The sequence below is a fragment of the Condylostylus longicornis genome, unplaced genomic scaffold (assembly GCF_029603195.1).
Source record: "Condylostylus longicornis isolate FDR11 unplaced genomic scaffold, ASM2960319v2 ptg000017l, whole genome shotgun sequence".
NCBI lineage: Eukaryota > Metazoa > Arthropoda > Insecta > Diptera > Dolichopodidae > Condylostylus > Condylostylus longicornis.
In genome coordinates, this window is record NW_026577986.1 from 5,039,787 (window position 1) to 5,062,880 (window position 23,094).

General features: G+C 23.5%; 1 protein-coding gene across 3 annotated transcripts in view; it reads left to right on the plus strand.

Moving 5' to 3' along the window:
- The first annotated feature begins 181 nt into the window (after nt 1-181).
- The window catches only part of LOC129606119 (centrosomal protein of 104 kDa), a 43,127-nt gene continuing 20,214 nt past the window's right edge, over nt 182-23,094 (plus strand). Inside the window, exons 1-2 of one of the 3 annotated variants that reach the window (XM_055516233.1) lie at nt 182-198; nt 499-547. In XM_055516233.1, the coding sequence (XP_055372208.1) occupies nt 508-547 (40 nt within the window). In that variant the 5' untranslated portion in view covers nt 182-198; nt 499-507. Of the gene's footprint in view, nt 199-278; nt 548-23,094 lie in introns of those variants that run through there. The other 2 variants (XM_055516232.1, XM_055516234.1) reach the window with 2 other exon arrangements.

The window sequence follows — 23,094 nt, forward strand, 5'->3', positions numbered from 1 at the left end:
TTTACGTAAAGAAAGTATCCTAAATAGTTTTCATTTTCCTTTTATTTTTTCTAATTCTTTTTGGAAAATTAAATGCAATAAAATTACTTCATTAAAAATAAAAAAAAAAAAAAAGAAGAAGAAAAAAAAAATAAGGACATTATAAAATTTAAATTAAAAGAAGAAAGAAATATTAATTGTTAATAAATTTAAAAAAAAGTAATAAAATGCACAAAAATTTAAGAAGAAATTAAAAATATTAAAATAAAAATTATTTTTTTTTAAATTAAAATACAAAATATATAAGAGAAAAAATATTTTTATGAAATAATGTAAAAAATCAATTTTTCGGGAATTCGTTTTTATAAAACAAAAGAAAAAAAGAAGAAAAACAAAAGAAAAAAAAATTTTTTGAAAGGAAAATTAAAAAACAAAGAAAGAAAAAAGAGAAAAAATTTAAAGTTATAAAATCAAATTTTATTTTTTTTCTTTTATTTTATTATTTTCTTTTTAAAATAGTTTAAGGATATGGCCAGAAAAATATCCTTTAATGTTGTATTTGCTTCTGGTAAGTTTATTACTAATTCCCAATCTAATTTTTTTCATATACAAAATTTATTTACATTTATTTTTATCACGGTTTTTGGTACTTTTTACAGACATTTAATTTATTTTTTATATTTGCATCATACATACATAATGTATATATGTACTAGAATCTAAAGGATTTTTTTTTTCATTATATGAAGGATATTATAAGTAAAAATCTTTATGGGATAGAATTGAAAATTATTTTAATTTGAACATTTAAATTTATAAGGTTAGATACCTAATATAAAATAGGTTATTTTAATTACTGTGAATTACCCGGAAGTTAATGTAATTTTTTAAGGGAAAAAGTAAAGGATGGTCCATTTGTATAATTTATATGAAAATTTTAAATAAATCTTGGATTGAAAAATTTAGAGAAAAAGCCATATAACTAAAAAGGACTTTAGTGTACTTTGCTTAAAAATTTTCTATTTCTTCTTTTATTTTATCAAAATTTTTGTATGAAGCCTTGAATAAATCGATAATTAAAAAAAAAATTTTTTTTTTGTTCCCTTGCGTCTTCTATATTATAAATTTTCAGTTTATATATGTAGATACATACATATATATGATTTATACATGATGGAATAGATATATACAAGTATTATACAATGATCCGCATTATTATTTTTATATTTTTGGTACTTGTACATTTTATTTTTTGTATGTTCCTTATATATATGAGTGCATTTACTTTTGTCAAATAACAAAAATTATAAAATTAAGTTTTACATCTTGTTTGTATAGCACAGTAAACTATGTATATATATAATAAATTTTATAATTTTATATTTCTTCTGATTTTTAATAATAAGACTTTGTTATTTGTGAATATATATGTATATAGATATGTTGCTGTTATGGATATATATATATATATATATATAGTACGTATTTACATTTATAATACAAATTGATTTCCTTTGAATATATGAAAAAAAATAACACAGATTGAAATCGAAAAATTTATATACTTACATTCTATAAATTTTTATTATAGCTGTATACTATATAGGTATATATATGAATCACATACCTTACCTTGCCTACTTTTTTATGAGAATTATATCTACATATCTATATTATAAAAAAATGGAAAAATAAACAAAAATGTTCTACATATATTGTAGGTACATATATGAGACAAAATCAAAATAATAAGATGATTATTTTTGGATATAATATTATAGATTTATATAGAAGCTGAAGATTTATTTATACGTTTCTTCATACATATACATAATATATTTTATACATATAAGCACGATTAGGTTAAAGTTTCGGGTGACTGAATGAATACAACAAGAAAAAAAAAAAAAAATTATTAAGAATAAATATTTTTGTTTCCATTTAGGTACTTACTTACCTATTCCATTAAAATTAGCAATAATAATATGTTTTTGTTTTGAAAGAAATTTTTTTTTTCAATATAAACAGTTCATTGATTGAATAATATATGAAAAGTTTTGTTGAAAAATAATATTATATACGTTATAGTAGAAAATAATATAATAGAAATGAAAAGACAATGGTATATGTATATATGTATAACGCGTATGTCTATAAAGATTTAAAGAAAAATTGATTATTATTTTCAAATCTATGGGTTGGGCTTTTTTTTTCAACTATAAGTAGATGAAAATATGACAATAATTGCATTAGTAAACATATTATAATTATTTCATATTCTGAATAAATTCGTATTATATATGAGTATATATATATATATAAATTCCAAAAACAAATGTGCAATTTGTATAAGATATGAACCACGAATGAACTAAAAGAAGTGTATAGCAAAAAAAAAAATCAGAAATTTAGGTTAAAAGGAAATGCTATATAATATTTAGTTGGCATATATCTATATGAATATGCATTAATATAATATAATAATATGAATATATCACATTGTGTATAACAGATCGTTGAATTCAGAAAATTTTCTTAATATTAACTTTCCATATAATGTTAATACAATTTTTTAATTTTTATTTATTATCTACCAAATTCAATATAAGTTACTAATTATTATACAGAGTTCAGATAGACCTGTTAATCCTTTCATATCTGTAGAACATTGGTTTATAATACAATTAATGTTTTGAATAACAGTTTCTTCTAAAAGAGAACCTAGTCAAAAATCTGTTAATTTTAATATAATAAATTTTTATTTTCCAGTATTTAAAATTAAATTTATAGCATTATTAAAAATAATAAAAATTGCAAATTATTCAAAATTAGGGAATCCCAGAATATTTATGCGGTTGTTTTTGTGGGTAATTTTTGCAAAACACAAAAATTTAAACTAAAAAAAAAATTTATAACCTTATATAGGCTCCTTGTAATTATTCATATACATTAGTATGTATATATGTAATAAATATAGATGGGTATATGTATGCACAATACGGGGTGAAAAAAAATTTTTTAATGGATTTTTGCTAGGGCATAAAATAAAGAAAAAAAGAACAAATATTTAAAAAAATTTTTTCGAATATCTGCAAACACATTATGTGTTTATTTTGTTTTTTCTACATATACGCATACATACATATATAAATAAAAGGAGCACAGTTTGAATTCCTAATTTGAATTACCAAAAAAAGAAAATTACCAATTTGTAGAATAAGAAATATATGATTTTAAATATTATGCAAAAATAAATACAAAAAAAATATGCAAAATGTAAAAAAAATCACAGCATATATGTATACATACATAATTCATGGAGGTTTGTTTAATATTATATAATATAGGCATTTTATAGGGAAATTTTTTGTAAGATGCAATCTCATGGATAATTTTACAAAATATAATATATTCAAGTAACCTCATATTGTACACATAATAATGCATAATAAATGAATTAATAACAATAAAATCATTATAACTGTATATAAATATATGTATGAATAAATAATAATAATTTCTTCAGTATAACAATTTTTATTATCCTGTCACAGACAGAAATTGGAGTTAGTCTTTTATATAAATTCTTACATATTGAATGCGTTCCACCAAACACAAGTCATAAAATAAAATCTTCACAATTTTTTTGTGATATTGTAGAATGCATTATAGACAAACGCTTTGACACAACTTTTCATAATAATAAATTCATCGTAATATTTTCATGTAGAAAGCGTTTCATGCATTTTACATTTTTTCATAAATAAAGTTCGTTTTTGACAAATTTAAATTGAATTTTTTATAATTTTTATAGTGCAAAATGCATTCCAGACGGACGTCTTTTTATAATTTTTCATAACCGAACTGGGATACCCAAACGAACAGAGTTTCTTTATAATTTTTAACTTTAATAGCTAGTTTTTGTAAAAAGTCATTGAAAATCTATTATTACCATAATATGTGCAATATAATAAAGCATATTGTAAATTTACAAAAGACAATATATCAAACATTCATAATATTAAAATGGCGATATAATTGAAAATAATTTATATGTGAGATACACATCAAATGGTTCATATATAAAAGAGAATAATTAAAAAGCTAATTAAAATTAGGCGTATCTGAAGGTAAAATTTTGAAAATAAATCACACAAAATGCATTGCAAATGTAATCAATAATTCACAAAAAAGTGATTTTTTTTTTCTTTTAAATTCAAAATTATTATATAAAATATTGATGTATATATATCAATAGGTATTATGTATAGATGTTAGGCTCATATACGATAAAACTCGCAATTTATTATTCACAAATGTATAAAATTTATTATTTCTTAAAAGACTTTTAATTTATAAATGATTCGCTAATTTATCAACGATTTTTATGTGTATTTAGTTGTACTATATATATGTTGAAAAGTATGGTATTGAAATCTCTTAAGAATATCGTCCTGAATAAACGATATTTATTTTTAAGAAATTTCATTTTAAAGACGACTATTATTAAAATTTTATAATTTTAAAGAAAAATTTTAGATTTAAAAATGGAAATTTTAAATCTATTTCTAAAATTCATTGCAATAATATTTGATTTATTTATTTTGAGAGACTTAATAAGGACATTTTATTCGATTATTATTGCATTCATAATGATTTATTTGCCTATTTTTTCCTCTAATTTAATGACTTCCTTTAGCGAATTTTTTTTTCGCTTCAAATACGCGATAGCATTTTTTTAATTTTTTTTTTTCATATTTAAACGTATTTGTATTCGAATTTCAATCGCTTTCATTGCCAGAAATATTTGGAATTACAATGCATTTATATGGTATTATCTCTCATAGTAAAGGTAAAATATTTATATAAAATTTAAATTATGCAATTTTCAGTATTATTAGAAATCATTTCTGATACAGAATAATATACATTTACACTTACAGTGAAAAAACTTACATATTATAAGTGATTTTTTGTTAAGCGAAAAAAATGGAGTTGTTCCAATAAAAATGAAAATTATTAGAACATTAAGAAATTATTCAAGCGATTTTTATACACCCTTGATGTGGGCAGAGATAACATTTGTTTTTTTTTATTATATTGTATATTTGCATATAATATGTAAATAATATTTTACTTTTTTTTTTTAAATATATTTTATGTGAATTTTTTACTTAGAAATACCCACATACGAATAAGGATAATAAAAGAAAAATATTTTATTTTATCAAAGGATTTTGCTTTAAATTATGCAATTTTGAATATATATGAAATTTAAATATATTTTTGGCAATTTTGTAAATAAAAATAATTTTTGTAAATAATTGTTAATGGAGATTCAATCTATTTCTGAAAAATTAATCGCGAATTACAATTGGTGTATTCTTTTTTGCAGAAATATTAAACTTGAAATTATTCCAAAGTAATTGGGTGTATAATTTGTAATTAGAAAATTGTTTTGTATATGGAAATCAAATTATGTAGGAGTCAAAATTACTCTAAGATTCTAAATATTGACTATTTAAACTTTATTTTGTATATAAATATAATATGAACCAAATTACAGGAACAAATGTGCGTAATTGCTTTTTTGAATTAACTATAATGGTTTGTTGTTGGCTGTTAAATTCTAAATAAACTTAAATGAAGTTCTATGTGATTGTGAAAATTATGATAGGAAAAAAAACTATTCATTGTATCTGAATCCATTTGTATTTACAAATTATATTATACGTGAATTTTCGATACATTATACAAGAAAATTAAAGTTGCGTGTAACATTAGAAAATTATATTAAATATCAGAAGATGTTTTTTGTTCGTCTGGACGCCCTATATGACTCTAATTCGGGAGTACCATTGAATCTCGGGCACCCTGTAATAATTTTAATAGAAAATGAAATGAAGCCTAATTATTATTTTAACGCTTAAATATATACATAACGCTTAAATGTTATGTATATATATAAGATATACAGTGTGTCTGAAAAGTTCCCGTACTTTTGGAAATACTAATTTTTCTCGTTATAATTTTGGTTTGTGTTTCAATTTGGTTTCGTTATTTGCATTTGTCGTTTAATTTTACCCCAAGTAGTACAAGTTAATTGTGTCTTCATTTTTTGTTAGCTTATAGAAATGAATCACGATAACAAGCGCATTTCTATTATAGAATTACGTACAGGTCAGGAATGAAGAGAGCTGAGATTGTAAGGACTACTGGTAACAAAAAAAAGACTGTCTATGATGCCATAAAACGTTACCAGAAGTTGGGAGCACGTCCGAGAAGCAGTCAAGAGAGCTTTGAGATGCGCATGGGATGAAATTACCATCGAACAGTGCGCGACAATTGTCAACAATTTTCCAAAACTCCTCTGTGCCTGTATTACTGCAAATGGAGCTAATTTTGAGCATTTGTTGTAAATTTTTTATTGAATATTGTTATTACTACTCTAATAAATGTCTCTGACTAGTTAACAATGTTTATTTCTTAATCGGCATGTAGCAGTTCTAACCTACAAAAATATTTAAAAAAAAGTACGGGAACTTTTCAGGAACCCTGTATAGGCTATCTTGTAAAGTTAAAATTATTAAACTTATTAAAATTGACAATATTATTTTGTTGCCTCCCCTATGTGTATATGTATATACTAGTATGGAAATGTTATGCTACTGTTATGCTACTGTTAATTCTCTTTCCTCCACTCTTCACCAGCATACTCAAATTCAATGGGTATGTAAGGAGAGAGAAAAATGTATTTTATAATCAACTAGACTATTTTAATATTTTTAATAAAAAAAATGTGTGATTTATCATTAAAATTTGCTCTTTTTTTTTTTTAAAAATCAGATTATTCTTTATTATTAAATGAATTTATTTTTGTTTTTGTGGACACAGACACACACACATAAAACAATAAAATAACAAAATCCTTGACAAAAAAAATTTTTAACAAGGATAAAATATTATAATAAATTTTTCTATAGAGAATTTCAAAAAAAAAAAAGAACAATAGAAAACTGTTCAATTCACTTTTAATATTCTATAGAATTAAAATATATACGTATGTATAACATATAACACTTTAAAATTTATAAAGTGTTATATAGGGTGTAAATTTCTTTAAATTATAACACGTACTTATTTAAAAATAAAAAAAGCTCAAATAAATCTCAGTTAAATTTAACTAAAAATTCTTCAAAATTTTTAAAATATAAAAAGAGCTTAACATTTTTATCTTATAAATAAATTCTATATTTAAATGATCAAAAAAATTTCATTATTTTTGTCAAAATGCGCATTCATGGATTCTATTATAAAATTATTAGAAGAAAAAAAAACAGCCTAGGGTAAATTATTTTTATTATTGTAGAAATTTGAATGTTTTTATAAGAAAAAATATTTTTTTTTTTTTATTTTGTAAAAAAATTTATATTGAAAATTTATCAAGCATGCATAGTGCATCTACCTGTATACACATAAAATAATATTTCATATACTTAAAGAACTTATGTAGGAAAACGATAATTTTATTATTGCTCTTTTTAGCACTTTTCCAAAAATTTTTTGAAAAAAAGTGCTTATTAGTTTCACTCTGTCCGTCCGTCCGTTATAGTTATACCCCTCCAAAACCCTAAAAATGCCATTTTTTAACTATTTAGTGCAGTGAAACCATAAGCATTTTTGAAATTTTGCAAACGCAAAAAGGCAGTACTTGCTTCCCCTAGCACGGTATACTACTGTTAAACTTTAGAAAAACAAAATGGCCGTTTAAATTTACCGTTGTCTAAAGTCCGTTTTTTTCAAATTTTTGACATTGTTTTTCTTCTAGACCCCAGCCTGCAAAAGGTTGAAATTTTAGGGGCTTTTAGACATTAACAAATAGTTTATTTCGTTAGAAGAAAATTTTTTTCCATGTCCACCCCTCTCAAGTTATCGCATCTTGAAATTTGTAAAATTTGAATTTTTGACACCTTATGTTTCCAAAACATAAATTGGATTTTTAAAATTTCTATAAGCGCAAAAAGCTAACGGTAAATTCCATGACATTAAAAAAATATAGTTATTTTTCTTAACTCACACAAGTAAACCTTACAATCGAGCATTATGTTAACCCCTCTTTATATTAATTTTCGCTTTATTTAAAAAACTGCATAAATCGTTCATCCTAAATATATGCAATCCTGGAAATAGTTTCGTTTATGAATGAAAATAATTTTAATAGTGTGGTAGGTATACATAGACTGTATTTAAAAGAAGTATTTTCACTTGTTGAAGGGAAAAGTGCTACAATACAAACCATTAGTTTGACCCAACTTTATTTATTTTTTTTTCACTATGTATATGCGTTATTGTTTTAAAGTGTACAAAATGATTTGCTGAAACCACTTTCAAAATTCTGTACAGAAAACATGAAATTAAACATGAAATTCTGTTCTAAAATAAAGAAAATCTAATTGATGTGTTTTAATATAGACAGAACGAGTTGCGAGGAAAATATAGCAAATCATAGTATTTAAGCCAGTGTATTAAAGCAAATTATTTATTTTGATACCAATTTCATGACTCATAAAAAAATAATTAAATTGTTATGCTAACTTATCAAATACAGACATAAAGTTTTATTGCACAAGATTTAAAATTTGTTTTAAAACCGCAAATTGAGTTCATACAATGTAAGAATCTTGTTGCCTTATTTAAAAGTGTGATTTTCGATGAAATTTAAATGATTTATTTTTTTATAGTTTTCATATCCAGCTAGGAATTTTATTGTATTCTAATACAGCATTATATATTTTGTTTCTTCTCTAATATGTTGCAGTTCTTTTTGCAAAGGTACGTATCTGGGTTCATTATGTATAAAGTATGTTCTCTTATAATGTTTTTTTGTTTGTAATATGCTTTGTGTGTGTTTCCAATTTGTAGCAATTTTAATATAAACGATTGACATGAACTAGATAAGGTTTGTTATAAAGTTGGTCGGTCGATTTAACTTCTTAAAGGAAATTTATAAATATTTTTAATAGCTGAAATAATTATAAATATTTTTAATACTCTTAATATTATTATGTTTTTATTGGATCAAGGTCTCCATATAATGATTCCATATGTTATATAATTCTATGAAACAGCTCTATAATATATTTGTCTTCTTAAATTATACGGTATAAGTGAGGATACTCTATATGATAATAAATATGAATTAATATAATAAAATCGTGAAATAATTTTAAAATTTTTCAAATATATGAGAGTTTTTCAGAATATGTGTATATATTTGTTTTAAAATTTATTCTAATCCTATTATCTAATCTTTGTTTATAATGTAGATGAATTTTCATCGCTAATTTGAACATAATTAGAATTACAATTGCACAATACCCTCACTCTAAACCTGAAAGAGATGTGAATAATAAATTTTACAGAATGATGCATAGCTCGCAGAAAGGAATGTATTGCAATATTTAGTCATTAATTGGATTATGATCCCTCTTAGCCATTCAGTTATTCAATGTATCTTAAGATTATAAAATATTTTCCTGAAAATGAACAACATAAAGAATTATCTACAAAATTTCTATACTACATATTTTATTGAGTAAAATCGTGTAAACATTAAAATTTAAATTCTTATTTAAATTATTTAGCAATAAAGTTCAAGTATTTAAATGCATTTTTACTAAAAATAAAAATTCTTCAAATTCTTAAAACTTAATCTCTTGTATACTACATTAAGCGAGCAATTACACTCAATATTCAAATGCATTTTATAATTATATTTGAATTAGAGTTCAATGGTATTATCAATGTTAGTGATTTTGAAATTTCCAAATAATAATAGTTTAACGGTATGTATACAATGTTATTGAAAGCAAACTTTTTATAAACACATAAATTTTATTTTAAAACCTATTTGAATTCGTTTACAATTTATTCAAACTATAGTCAAACACTTCTTGTATCCGGTTTATTAATAAAATCCACTTTTATTCTTTAAATTTTATCACTTTAAAATATTCATCAAATAAAGTGAAAAATGGTATTTCGTTTTTGAATTTCTTTTAATATACTTTTATTTATTTTACGTATATACTCACTATATATATATAGTATGTAATCATAAGTGCGCTATTAAAGGTTTTTCCAAATAAAGAATTTCATTTATTTGTATATGAATGTACGTAGTTGTGTACATACTTGTGTATATACAATAACTAATTTGTAAATTTATGCAGTAAAATTTTGTTATAGATAGGTATTGAATAAAAATACTCTTAAATTACAATATGCCAGTATAAATAAATGTACTTGTATATCTGTAGGAAATTGCATATTCAAAATATATACGTATATATTTATGAAAATATAAAATTTTTAAAGAATCGATTAGTTGTTCTTTGTTTAAAGCAGTATGTTTCATTATGTTCAATATATATTGCATATTTATAGGCTTCGGTTGTTATTATCACATCAGTGCTAAAGAAAATTCATTTAAATTTTCAAAATTAAATTTAAAAGGAAATTATTTGCAAAGTTCAAAAATTTTTATGTAAAATGGTGTAATGATACACGAAAACATTCGTAGGAGATGTTTAACCATTATCTTTAACATATTCTCGGATAGATAGAAGGCGATTAAGGTGCTTGACTTTTGTCAATTTTGGTGCATGAATATTTACAGTAGAGCTTGATAGAAGGAATAATCTTGTTCCATCGTGGATCTCGGTGCATTTTGGTGCCTGCAGTAATACGGAAACAAATTATCTTGCAAAATCTGGAACGAAAATGACTTTTTTGGGCTCGAGCATTTCTGTGATCATTCGAGATCATGCAGTAGTGTTGGGATTGATTGCAAGATAATTTAAATGGGATATTTAAAACAGAAAATTATTATTAAAATAGGAAAGAATTTTCAACAAATTGTTGGTCGGCTCCCTCATTAGATATTGCAGACTAGGCTATCACTTGCAAAAATTGGGCCTACCTACGGACTGGTTGTGGTTGCTTTATAAAGGGTAGGATATCACAATAAGTTTTTATGACTGCAATCTGCAAATCTACAATCTGCATGTGCTTTTTGATTAGAGTATTTTGACTATATTTAAATTTTTTTTAATTTTTTGTTTAATTTAAATTATATATTAAAGTTTAATTGATCGAACCAACGGTAGTGTAAACTTGTACATTTCATTTCAATAATTTTAGAGAAAGCAGGCAACTTAGAATATTTTCCAAAAAAGAAACTAATTTTGCAAATAATTTATAATGAATGACTAGGATTATAATTTTGAATAGAAAATTAAAATTGCATTCTTCTAGGGGTGTAATACGTATATCCTCTCTTCACATAACTATTTCATACAAGGGAAATTTTAAATTTAGGTAAAATGACTACACTGATTTAATTATTCTTATAATATGTGCTTATTTTTTTTTTTTAATTTAAGCTCAATAAAACTTAGATATATTTTATACCTATATAATAAAAAATATACTTTCACCTTTTGAATAATGGAAAACGTGTGTGTTACATCTTACATATATACCTGTATAAGAAAATATTTTTAAGATATATAAATATGCACGTAGGTATGATGTTATTCAACCATTAAGGGCCTCATTCAATATAATATGTAAGAATTTCATAAAAATATTTTTCCCATACCGGCGAAATTGGTTTTTTTTTTTTTTTGTATTCTTAAAGTCTATGTCTGCAATGTGTATGTAGGCATGTTTCATAAAATATGTATGTATGTAATATTAAAAAAAATTATTATAATATTTTTGAATGGTTGTGTATGTACAGCTGAAGAAGGTTTGACAAATCGTTTTATTTTTTATGACTAACATGACTAATAATAAACTTATATTGGATTTTTTTCTTTTATACGGTTTATTGGTATATAAAATTTAAAAAAAGAACCATTTTAAAATTCAGGTGTACAATAAAAAAAAAAAATATTAAGATATGAGATTTTTAGTTATTCAATTTTAATGGCGTATAAATGTATGTGCACGTACATATTATAGGCCTACTCTATATTATATCATAAATAATAATTAAATTATTATGTACCTAAATGTAATATTAACGATATTAAACGAAAACATCTACATACTTGATTAAGTTTAGAAAATTTTGCGGCTGATTAAGTTTTGAATTCTATACATACAAGCCATATGTGCTTATTCATGAATGTTAAGGGTAAGTGAATTCAGATATAGATTATTAACAGGATTTTCTTTTAGTTTAATATTTACAGAGTATTATTGAAAAATTGAAGAGTAAAATTAATTATTATTAAAAATTCATTAATTTATAAATATGAAAATCATGTAATTTTTATTTTTGAAGAGGATGTACACTTCCTTATATGAGAATTCAATTGTGTGCTTCATTCTACAACTTCCCAACTTTATGAAAGCACGATCATAATAATTCTAGAAATAAAATAAGAAAAATTATTCCAAAACTATAATATTACGGATAAAATTTTGCGAATGGAATTAACCAATCTAAGGAAATTGGCGAAATTGCTTGTTAAAACAATAGTTATACTGGTTATAACTATTCTAATGCTATAAATTTTCATGAATAATTTGATCTTCTGAAATTAAAAAGTTAAATTTAGCAAAATTGAAAAAACCTTTTAAATATCAACCTTTTTAAACTTTTTAAATATCAACCTTTTCAAAGAAAAGTTTTATTTCAGAAAGAAAAACTCTTCTAAAGAATATATTAAAATTTTTTAAGATATTAACCAAAAGGTCGCAAATTTCGATAAAATTTGAAATAAGTGATGAGATAAGGTATTCAACTTTTTCGGTATAAAATTTCAGTAGACGCCATTTAATTGAACCAACAAATTTTAAATTGGATTTCACTTACTGAATTTTTTACTAGCAAATAAATGCTTTAATATGCTTAGATTAAAATATCAAAATAGTAACAAGAAAGTTAAGTATAAATTGGAAGAAAGGAAGGAAAATATTTTCAACTTAAATATTAACTTTATTTTTTATTTGTTTGCTGCCAATAAATATTTTGCTCCTTCTTCGAAAGATCAACACTTTTTTAAATCACACATATGGTATGAAAATTAACCATAAAAGAAAATATTTCTTTTTCTTTTATAAAAACATCATTAACTTTTAACATTATAAACATTATTAACTTTAATAACATAATTTAAAATTTATACTATAAAAACTTCATATACTTTCACCGGCACGTACTATACTTAATGTAATAAAAGTAAAAGGATTTTATCATAGACCTACATATACATATGGTAAATATTTTTCACACCATAACACGTCAAAATCAATAAAATAAATTTTATCGGAACAAAATTATCCTTGAAACTGCTTCCTTGAAATTAATTGACTTAAATTGTGTTTACTATACATTTTATGTGAGTGTGTGTGTGTGTACTGATAAATCAAATAAATTTAACTCTGATTTTTCTATAAAACTTCATTAATTTATTAAGACACATTTAAAAAACAAAAAAAAAAAAGAAATAAAAATAAATTAAGATTGCATGCGATTATAGAAAGAAATGCGTTTTTTTAAGTAAGAAAATGAAAAACAATAAAAATGAAATAAATTTAAAAAACAGGATAAATTCGTTGGTGATAATAAAATAAAAGCTTTATTTTCTAAAAGGACATTTTAATTTTGTTTTTTATTTTTGTATTGATTCAATATTGTTTTATAAAGTAGAGGAAGTTTTAAACAACTTTTCGCAATAATATTAAAAGTAAGCAATTTATGCAATTTTCATACCTTTATCAGGGTGATTCAGTAGCAAGTTAGCAGCCATAGAGGATCGAAAATGAGTAAAATTTTTGTTTAAAATAGTGTTTAATCGGAGCTGTTTTCGAGATACAGGAATTTTCAGAAAATTTTACGAAATTTTGGCTCGTCTAAGTTTTTTTGTTTATACCTTCTGTTCCATAAAAAATAGAAACTTCAAACCAACATATTTTGAAAGGGATATTCGAGGGCTTAAAATAAAAAAAATAGCGGATTATTTGGTTTACGTGTTTTTTAGAAATACAAACGTTCGAATTTTAGAAAAAATTCCAAATTTCCTCATTTTTTATTTTTTTACCTTATTTTTTTGTCCCGACAATTTCTCATGAAATTTTTTGAAATTCCCAAAATTCTCTTTACAGAATTTTGTGCAGCTGCTTAAGCTTTAATTTAATAATTAATGGCTTAAATAATTAATGACTATCTTCTTTGGAACGGCAGTTATAAGTGAAAAAAATTGGATGTTTTAAAATTTCACCAAATTTTCGTAAAATTCCTGTAGCTCAACAACGGCTTTGATTTTACACTTTTCGTTCAGAACAAAAATTTCACCGACTTTCGACTTTCTCATATGGCTCACTTGTTGCTGAATCACCCTGTATAATAGGATTCTAGTTACGTGATGGTACAAATTAATTAGTTATATCTTGCGATTTGTATTCAAACACATATAGAGCGTGTAAGAGTAATTTGTTTTAAATTAGTACAAAATAAAAATAAAACTTTAGATTAATACATGGAGGTGCATATACATTAAAACGTGTAGGTTAATATTTCAAAATTTAACATGGTTTGGGGGCCATAGTAAAAATAAGAAAATAAACTAACGCATTAAACACTGACTAATCCATTTCCTATTTATTACCCTATACTCATAATGACTGTATATTAAAACTTTAAAAAAAAATTCATACCATAAACCGTATACGCTTATATATTTGCATATAAAGAATTGCCCTCTTTTGTCTGAAATGCCCTCTTTTGCCTCAATAGTGGATGGTTATGAAACAGCCTAGAATTTTGTATCCATTTTTATTCATAAATTTTTTTTTATCTATCCCCAATATGTTCATTAATGGAAGTACCTCCATTAAAATATTAAAAGGATACAAGAAATTTCGTTTTTTTATATATAGGTCTATGGCCTTTTTGGTCTACTACATTGTAAATTTCCAATGATAGAGCTGATTTATTCAAAAAGAAGTATATTAGAGTATTAAATTAAATTTTCTGATTACATCTAATTTTATTTCACAAATAGACAAACTTGTATTAAACTGAATTCTGTTTCTACACGTTACTTGCATAATGGCGATGAGCCAAATTTGTAATTAACTCGGTTTCCACCAAAAAAAAAAAACAGATTGTATAAGCTTTTCTTTTCACTTTTCTCATAACGAAACAGTTGACATTTTATTTCAAATAATTTTCTTTAATGTTTTTCATGAGTTATTCATGGAAATTTTTTAATTTGATATTTAAAAATTGTAAACAGAGTTATTCAATAATGTTTACTAAAATGATAGCTGTATCAGAAAAGATAAATATTTGTTTTATATTTTGTGATGTTATAGCTTGAACTATAAGATGCAGAGTTTTCTTATAAATTTTTTGGCAGTAAATTCTATTGAAGCTAAAGGAGAGTATTATTCTGGTTTTTTCAAAATTTAAATTTTTTAAATATTCGAGGTCATTATATTAAGATTAAATTGAGGGATGACACTTCAACGTGACAGTGTGTCGAAATGCCGCTTATGGTACTTATGTTTTGAGATTGAAAAGGCTATTCCCAATTCTCATTTACATTCTTGCATGACAATATATTTTTTACACAATATAAGTACTGAAGTTGGAGTGACAATATAAGGGCTGAACCCTAAAAATACAAGAATTCATAATAGTGAACTATGAATGCGTTGTAAGTAAACCAAAATTAAACACTTTTCATATTCTTTTGTAATTTCTTATTCAAATTTTTATTCTTTTATCAAAAATTCTTTTATAAAATTATTCTAGAAAATTTTTTTGAAAAAGTAAGTACCTTTTATCGAAAACAATAATATATAGCTGTTGAGAGAAGTTTATTTAGAGAAAATTATTGAGAGAAATTTCAGATAGAGCATGTTTAAGTGAGATTAAAAAATTTTCTATAAAATTGTAATTTACAATTATAAAATTCGATTACTTATACCTACCCAAATAAAGTTTGTATTAAAATTGCATACTTTTAGGTTAACTCGTGCTTAATTTAATAAATAAACTAAATTTGTATAACTTATTTTTGATGTATGAAAAAGATTTTTGTTTTAAGACTCTCACTAAAAAGATATATTTTGTGATTGAAAAAAATACTATACACTTTCAATATTCTTCGATAAAAAATTTAATAAATAATAGATTCCTTTTGAGTAGACTGAAGATTTTAGATTATTTATTATAGATTTCAATGCACTATGCCCATAATCTTTTACTATGTCCAGTTTCCTGGGATGTCACTTTAGTCCGTAGTGGCCCCACAAGATATCTGGTAGGAATTCTCACCTCGTACTTGCTCATTCCAAAAATTTTCTTATGAAATTTCTGGTTTTAACTTTCTTTAAAGATCTTTAGCCTGCTGAAGCCTCAGAAGATTCCTCCATTGCTCCGACTGCGCCACAACTGTTTCCTTCCTTAACTTCTCTAGCACAGTTTATGGTACAATTCCACAGTAAGGTTCTGGCCCAATGAAAGATGTATACTAAGCTTCTTTTCTCGTCATTTTTCTTTTTCTTTTGAATAACTCTATTTGTATATACATTGCGTATTTGTTTATATTGGTACACATGTATATATATACTTATTTACAAAAATGAACTTAAAATTCTTATATAAGGTTAAAAAAATTTTTATTTTATTCTGTTTTTTTTTCTAATTTTTCATTCAGAGTATACATAGCTATAGAAAAATTCTACTCTAAAGACTAATTGAAACTTTTTTGATTAAAATTTTTTTTAATTAAATATTAAAATAAAATTGCAATAATAAAAATAAAATTTAATTAAAATATATTAAATGAATACTAATAATAAGTTAATATAGTTTTATATAGTTAATGTGTTATACATATATATATATATATAATTATATAATAATATTAACTTAGCACATTTAAAATCTCATACATATACAAATATTTTAAATATTTGGTGAAAGAAACCTATATATGTGTTATATACCTATACATATATATGTATAACATATTAATGTACTAAAAATATTAACTAAAAATATTAAAAGGCTCTTACTTAATTTGAATTTCTTCCTCCTGATACGGAATAGAATTCAAGGACTTTTAGCAAAAAGAAATTAAGTTAGTTTTTGGAGTTTTTTTTTTTGTTAATATTTAAACTCGTAATTTTTATAGATTATTATGATAAAGTTAATTCTGTTATATTGAGGTTTTCATTATTAATCAAGAGAATGTATAATAATAATGTACGTATACAAATGTATACAATGAGGATGAGAAATGAATTCAAGGAATAAAGAAAGAAAGAAATTGCAAATCATTAAGATAATTTGTTAGAATATAAAACACCTAACTGTTAATATTTATAAATATAGTCCTTTGAAAACGATAGTCATTTACATATAATGTGTATGTGTATGTTTTATGCAATGAAAATAATTTTAATAACTAAAAATTCTAATTATGGAAATTAATATTGAATCATTATTATAAAATATTTAATTTGTAAAACTTTATATAATTAGCTTATAACTTTTGACAATTTGAAAGGGATTTCTTTTCTTTTTTCAAATTTAATTATAATTTTAATAAAATATTAATTAAATTAAAACCAATTAATTTTTTTTTTGCTGTTTTTATAAAAAGGTTTAGATTTATTTGATTATAGCCGAAAATGTTTTTCCTATATAATAAAAATTTTTAAAAGTTTATTATCATTTTATTTTGGGTTTTCATTTTAAATTGGAATTTGATTAATTTTTAATAGAATTTAACATAATGGTTTTGATTTTAAATTGATGGTGGTTAATTTTGGATACCATATAAAAATTCAGCTTGAGAAAAGCTAAAAATGTTGAACTACGTATTATGTTATAAGCCATTTAATTATACCAATTTTAACATTATGATTTTCCTATTTGGTTTAACAATAGTGCTTGTGCAATTGCAAAAATTAAATTATTCGAACGGTAATGCATAAAGAACTTGTACGGGGTCATACAGAAATCTATCTATTGATTTCATTAATTGTTAATTTTTTTACAATTAGACGCTTTCTTATTCGTAAAAAAGCTTATTTTTTTGACTTTTCTTATTGGGCACAAAAATATTAATTAACATATTGAAAATACACTTATTACAGAGGATTCATTTGACCTGAAAACTTCCATATAATTAGATAGAAACTATTTTATTAAAAAATATAATTTTGTTTCTATGTATATTTTACCATTGCAAGAGAATAAAAAAAAGTTTTCATATTTAATAAATACAGGGTGTTTCGAATAAGGTGGTAAATAATTTGAGGGATGATTCTGTGATCAATTCTCATCAAAAAATTGTATTGGTCGGGAAGGGGGGGGGCGAAGATATTCTTGTTTTTGAGCCTGTTAAAAAACAAAGGTTCGAGATATTTCTGGCATATAAATAAATGCTTATAATTTCGAAATCATGCGAAATAGAGTAACCATCGGGAGCTTTTTTACACGGAATTGATTATTCTTTATTTTCGGTTTAACGATATTAATTTGATTTGAATGATAGTTTTCGGGATACAGCTCGTTAAAGACAGAATTTTTAGTTTTCGATAAAAACTGGAAATAATTCGAAATTTCTCGAAAATTTTTGTTATTGTTTTTTTTTTTTTGTTCTTTTTTTGATGGGCTGCAATGAGATCTAAAAGGTAACTCATATAACATTTTTCTTCATCTCTCATAGTTTTGCCAGTAAAACGTGTTTAAGAATATGCGAAAAAGGTTCAATAAATCAACAAGTTAATTTATAGAAAATCATATTTTTGGAAATAAGATTTTACGGTATCTATATATAATCATATTTAGAGTTGGATTTTACTCACGGTAATCAGAAGACTATTTATCTATCTTTATTATAATTTAAGTATTCATATTAAGAAAAAAATGTAGTTATCTTCTATTTCAATGAGAGTGCTAGAATACTAGCGTATTGGAGATTGTTATTTTTTAAAAGTTATATAACTAGTTCTATGTTTATAAAGGATTCGATCTTCAGCGATATCCCAGCGAATGTATCTGGGCTAAGTGCAGTATCTCTTTTGATAGTCTCCTTTGATTAATCTAACTTCAATGGAAATTATTATGAAAATTTTGGTTTTAAGAAAATAAGAGTGAAAATTTGTTCTTATGTTCGTCATGCATCACATTGCTATGTTATGCAGAAATTGAAAACAAATTGTGTATTGTTTATCTTAGTTTAAATATTTATTAATTGATTTATTCATTTAAAGATGACATATAATTATTTTAGCATATAATTATTTACGTATATTAACGTATATGCATTAGTCATCTAAAATATTTTTTGTCCAAAAACGAATGATGTCTATATTGATTTCAAATACAAAGTTCTTTATTCCTTATGATAAACAATGCAATTTTTTTCAAATGGATCAATATATGGAGAAACAGAATATTTGTCTAAAAGCAAGTTTTTACAAGCCTCCTCTCAAGAGAACATAATAAACATTACATATTACAATTGTATAACACTAACTTTATACTAACGAAAAATATAGAATTCAGATTACAAATTTCTATATATTATTTAAAATTATAAAATATTGCACTGTCTGGTAATACCTAATATGATGTAAATGTTATTTGCAATATTACAAATGACATAATTTCTTTATTATTACAATTTACACATATTTTTGTATGTGCATAATTTTCATATAAAGTGGATGTTTACATTCATGTTGAATAATGTAGGCGAATTTTTCTTATATTAAAGGAAAAGAAAGAAAGTACTACTCTTTCAAAAGTTCCTTCACTTTTTAATCACCTCTATACTTCAACAATACATACATGAATTTATATATACATACAAAATATGTAATTTCTATTGTAACACTTGCTTTATATTCTCATATACACATTATAAAGCTTAAAACCTGTTAACTTCTTTATTTTTTAGCTTCATTTCACTTCCTCTATATTGTAATCGTTTTAATTATACTTTGTACTAAATATTTAAGTACCTAAGCTACTCAAACGTACCCCTTAAAGATATACATATATATATATATATATTCTTTAAATTTTTTCCTATTATTATTATTCTACTTTTCCATTTATGTATGATTTTTACCCAGAGCAATATTTTTATTCCCTTTTTTTGTATGTCAGGACTCTTAACTTTATTACTTTAATATTATTGCATGTAAAATTTTCCTTTTTTTTGTTGTGTTGCATAATTCTTAAAGAAATTCCCCATTGTATTCGATTTTGTTGCATGTATTCCGTTAACAATGAAATATAAACCCTGAAAATTTGTTTTTTTGCTCTCTTAAAAAAATTTCAACGCCTAAAAATAGGCCATTTTCAATTTTAGTACAATTTTTTTTTTGTGTTTTAAAAGAACTTGTGAGTAGCTATCAAGTATTTTTCAATTGAAATGTTAAAAAGAGGGAAAGGAAGTTCAAGCAAAATGAAAAAAAAAACAGAAAAAAAAGCGAGAAACAAAAAATCTTTTAAAATTTTTACAAGTGATTAATATTATTGTAATTGAAAATTTTCATAGTCTTAAGTATTTTATCCTTGAAAATCATTCTAGGTAATGAATAATGCTGAAAAAATACAATCATAGTTACAAAATATAGAAAATGCATTTTAAAAGTAAATGTATTTAAAAAGCAAAGTACATAAAAAATGGGAGGCATGCTGTAGAATTTAGAAAGTGCTGGGAATCTAGAGAATAATAAATATTAGTAGGAAGGGTTTGTGTCTTGGTACACAAATAAAAAATTCAAAGTTTATGTTCTCTTTCTTGTTAGAAAAATTTCCTTGTCTCAGAAGCCACAGAATATTGAAAATGATAAAAGATATTAAGATTATTGTCTTGCATTACATAAGTTGTAAAATTTTACTGGTTAGCATATTAATCTTAATATGTTTATGCTCTAAATGTTCTTCTTTTTCATTACATTTTTAAATTCATTTCTGGATATAATCAATTAGTTAAATTAATTTCTTGTATAGTACAGATAATCGTTTATGTGTGGTTATTTTAACTTTTTTATATATTTTTGGCAATAATACCAAATTTATCTATTTTTGTATACATGTTGCGGTATACGAGCTTAACAAATTAGATGAAAATTATGTGTTAATATACTAATATTATTTGTACGAGCACATAATATATTACATAACACTAATAAAATCTCTATATATAAAAAAAAGAAAACAAATTAACCAAATGACTGTGAATAAAATTCTAGGAAATTGAACTTTCCACTTACTTTTTATTAGAAATTTTTATACGATTCTCAATTTTGTAAATTTGTTTTTGTTTTTTTTTGTTCTTGGCAATTAATAATACCTTGGATCAATAATTTCTTGAATTAATTAAAACCATAAAGGTAGTTTTTTTACTTCCTTTCGGAAATATTAATGCACAAGTCTTACAAGAATTTCCGAAAAAAAAATTTTTGATTCTAATACCGAGAAAAAAAGGAAGTGTATAACATTATGTGCATGCGTGTTTTAGTAATACAAGTATTCTGTACCTAACAGGACTCACATGTTATATAAGGTGAAAATTTTGTTTTACACTGGTGTATAGTTCATGAATAGTTTTGAAATAAAAATAAAATTTTCATATAGATATTCAAATAATCCGAGCATCAAAATAAGAAAATGAATTATACAGATTATTATCTTCTACCATTAACATCAAAATAATGGAAACACATTTAGGTACTACATCTACTTATAACTGATGAACAAGGACTTGTAACAATATAATTATACGTGTGTACTTTATACAAATAATATTTAATGTAATGTGTGTGTATTTATGCGATCTGTGACTATATGTAAGCTTTCCATTTAGTTAATTTTAACAACTTTACATAAATGTGATATGTTAATCTCATTCCATAACCGACATTTTCACCGGAACCTAAAATGCATCAAATCGTTTACAATACATTCTGAGAGCAAAAAAAAAAGAAGAAACAAAAAAAACTATTCTAGGTAAGTGGTTGTTTTCGGCTCATGTACACAATAATTTTTTTTTGTTTCACATGTCATTTTACATGAAAAATTTATTTTTTTTTTTCTTGTCCAATGAGAATATTTTTCATAATATTTCTAAAATGATTCTGTTGTGTGTTTAATTTCCTGGAAATTTTTATGTTGATGGAAAATAAAATTCATATACGCTCAATTCATATTACGTTAATGTTTCATTTGAAAAAAAAACATACACACAAACAAAAAATAATCTCGCTTTTTTCTGTTAAAATTCTCTTTCTCTCTCCATTAAAGAATGGTAATTTTACAATGAAATTAATTAAAATAAGAGAAAATTTAATCGTAAAAATTCGAAAAGAAATTGGTTTTTGAAGAAAATTTTAAATACATGTACATAAGTACTGTTATTTAAGATGTTAATTATAAGCGAATGTTAAATCGGTTTTGATATAATTTTGGTTCAATTTGGCTAATCTGTTACCGTTAATATTAACTCAATCTCTTAAACAATATGACTTGAATATTGTTCATCATAGCAATCATAACATATCTGTGCAAATACATGTGCAATATGGTGGATTTATTTGTCTATTGAACGAGTGCTGATTAATATAAGCCCAAAAGTCACAAACAAATGCTAATATCCTTGTTAGGAAAAGAGATGACTGTTCAAAATGAATTCATTTATGAATATTAAAATTGCTTTACACTCACTAATTCTGTGTTTTATAATTTTTATCGTTATAGCTTGTATATATTTATCAATGTTTTTTATGTAGAACTCCGTACCAGAGTGTACAATTTAAACTCATTGAACGATTAATAAATTGCGAATAATTGCATTAACCTTAATTTCACTGCTATAATTGCAAAACAACATAGCACGTATCAACAGAATGTTGTACATATTGTAACACTATAAAAAATTTTGATAAGAAACTTTTCAAATTAGCGAAAACTTTTAAATTAAGAAACCTTTAAATTTTCAGTGATTTCTCATACCTTATTCATAATATTCTATATATTAATACAAAACTCTTATTAACAATAATTTG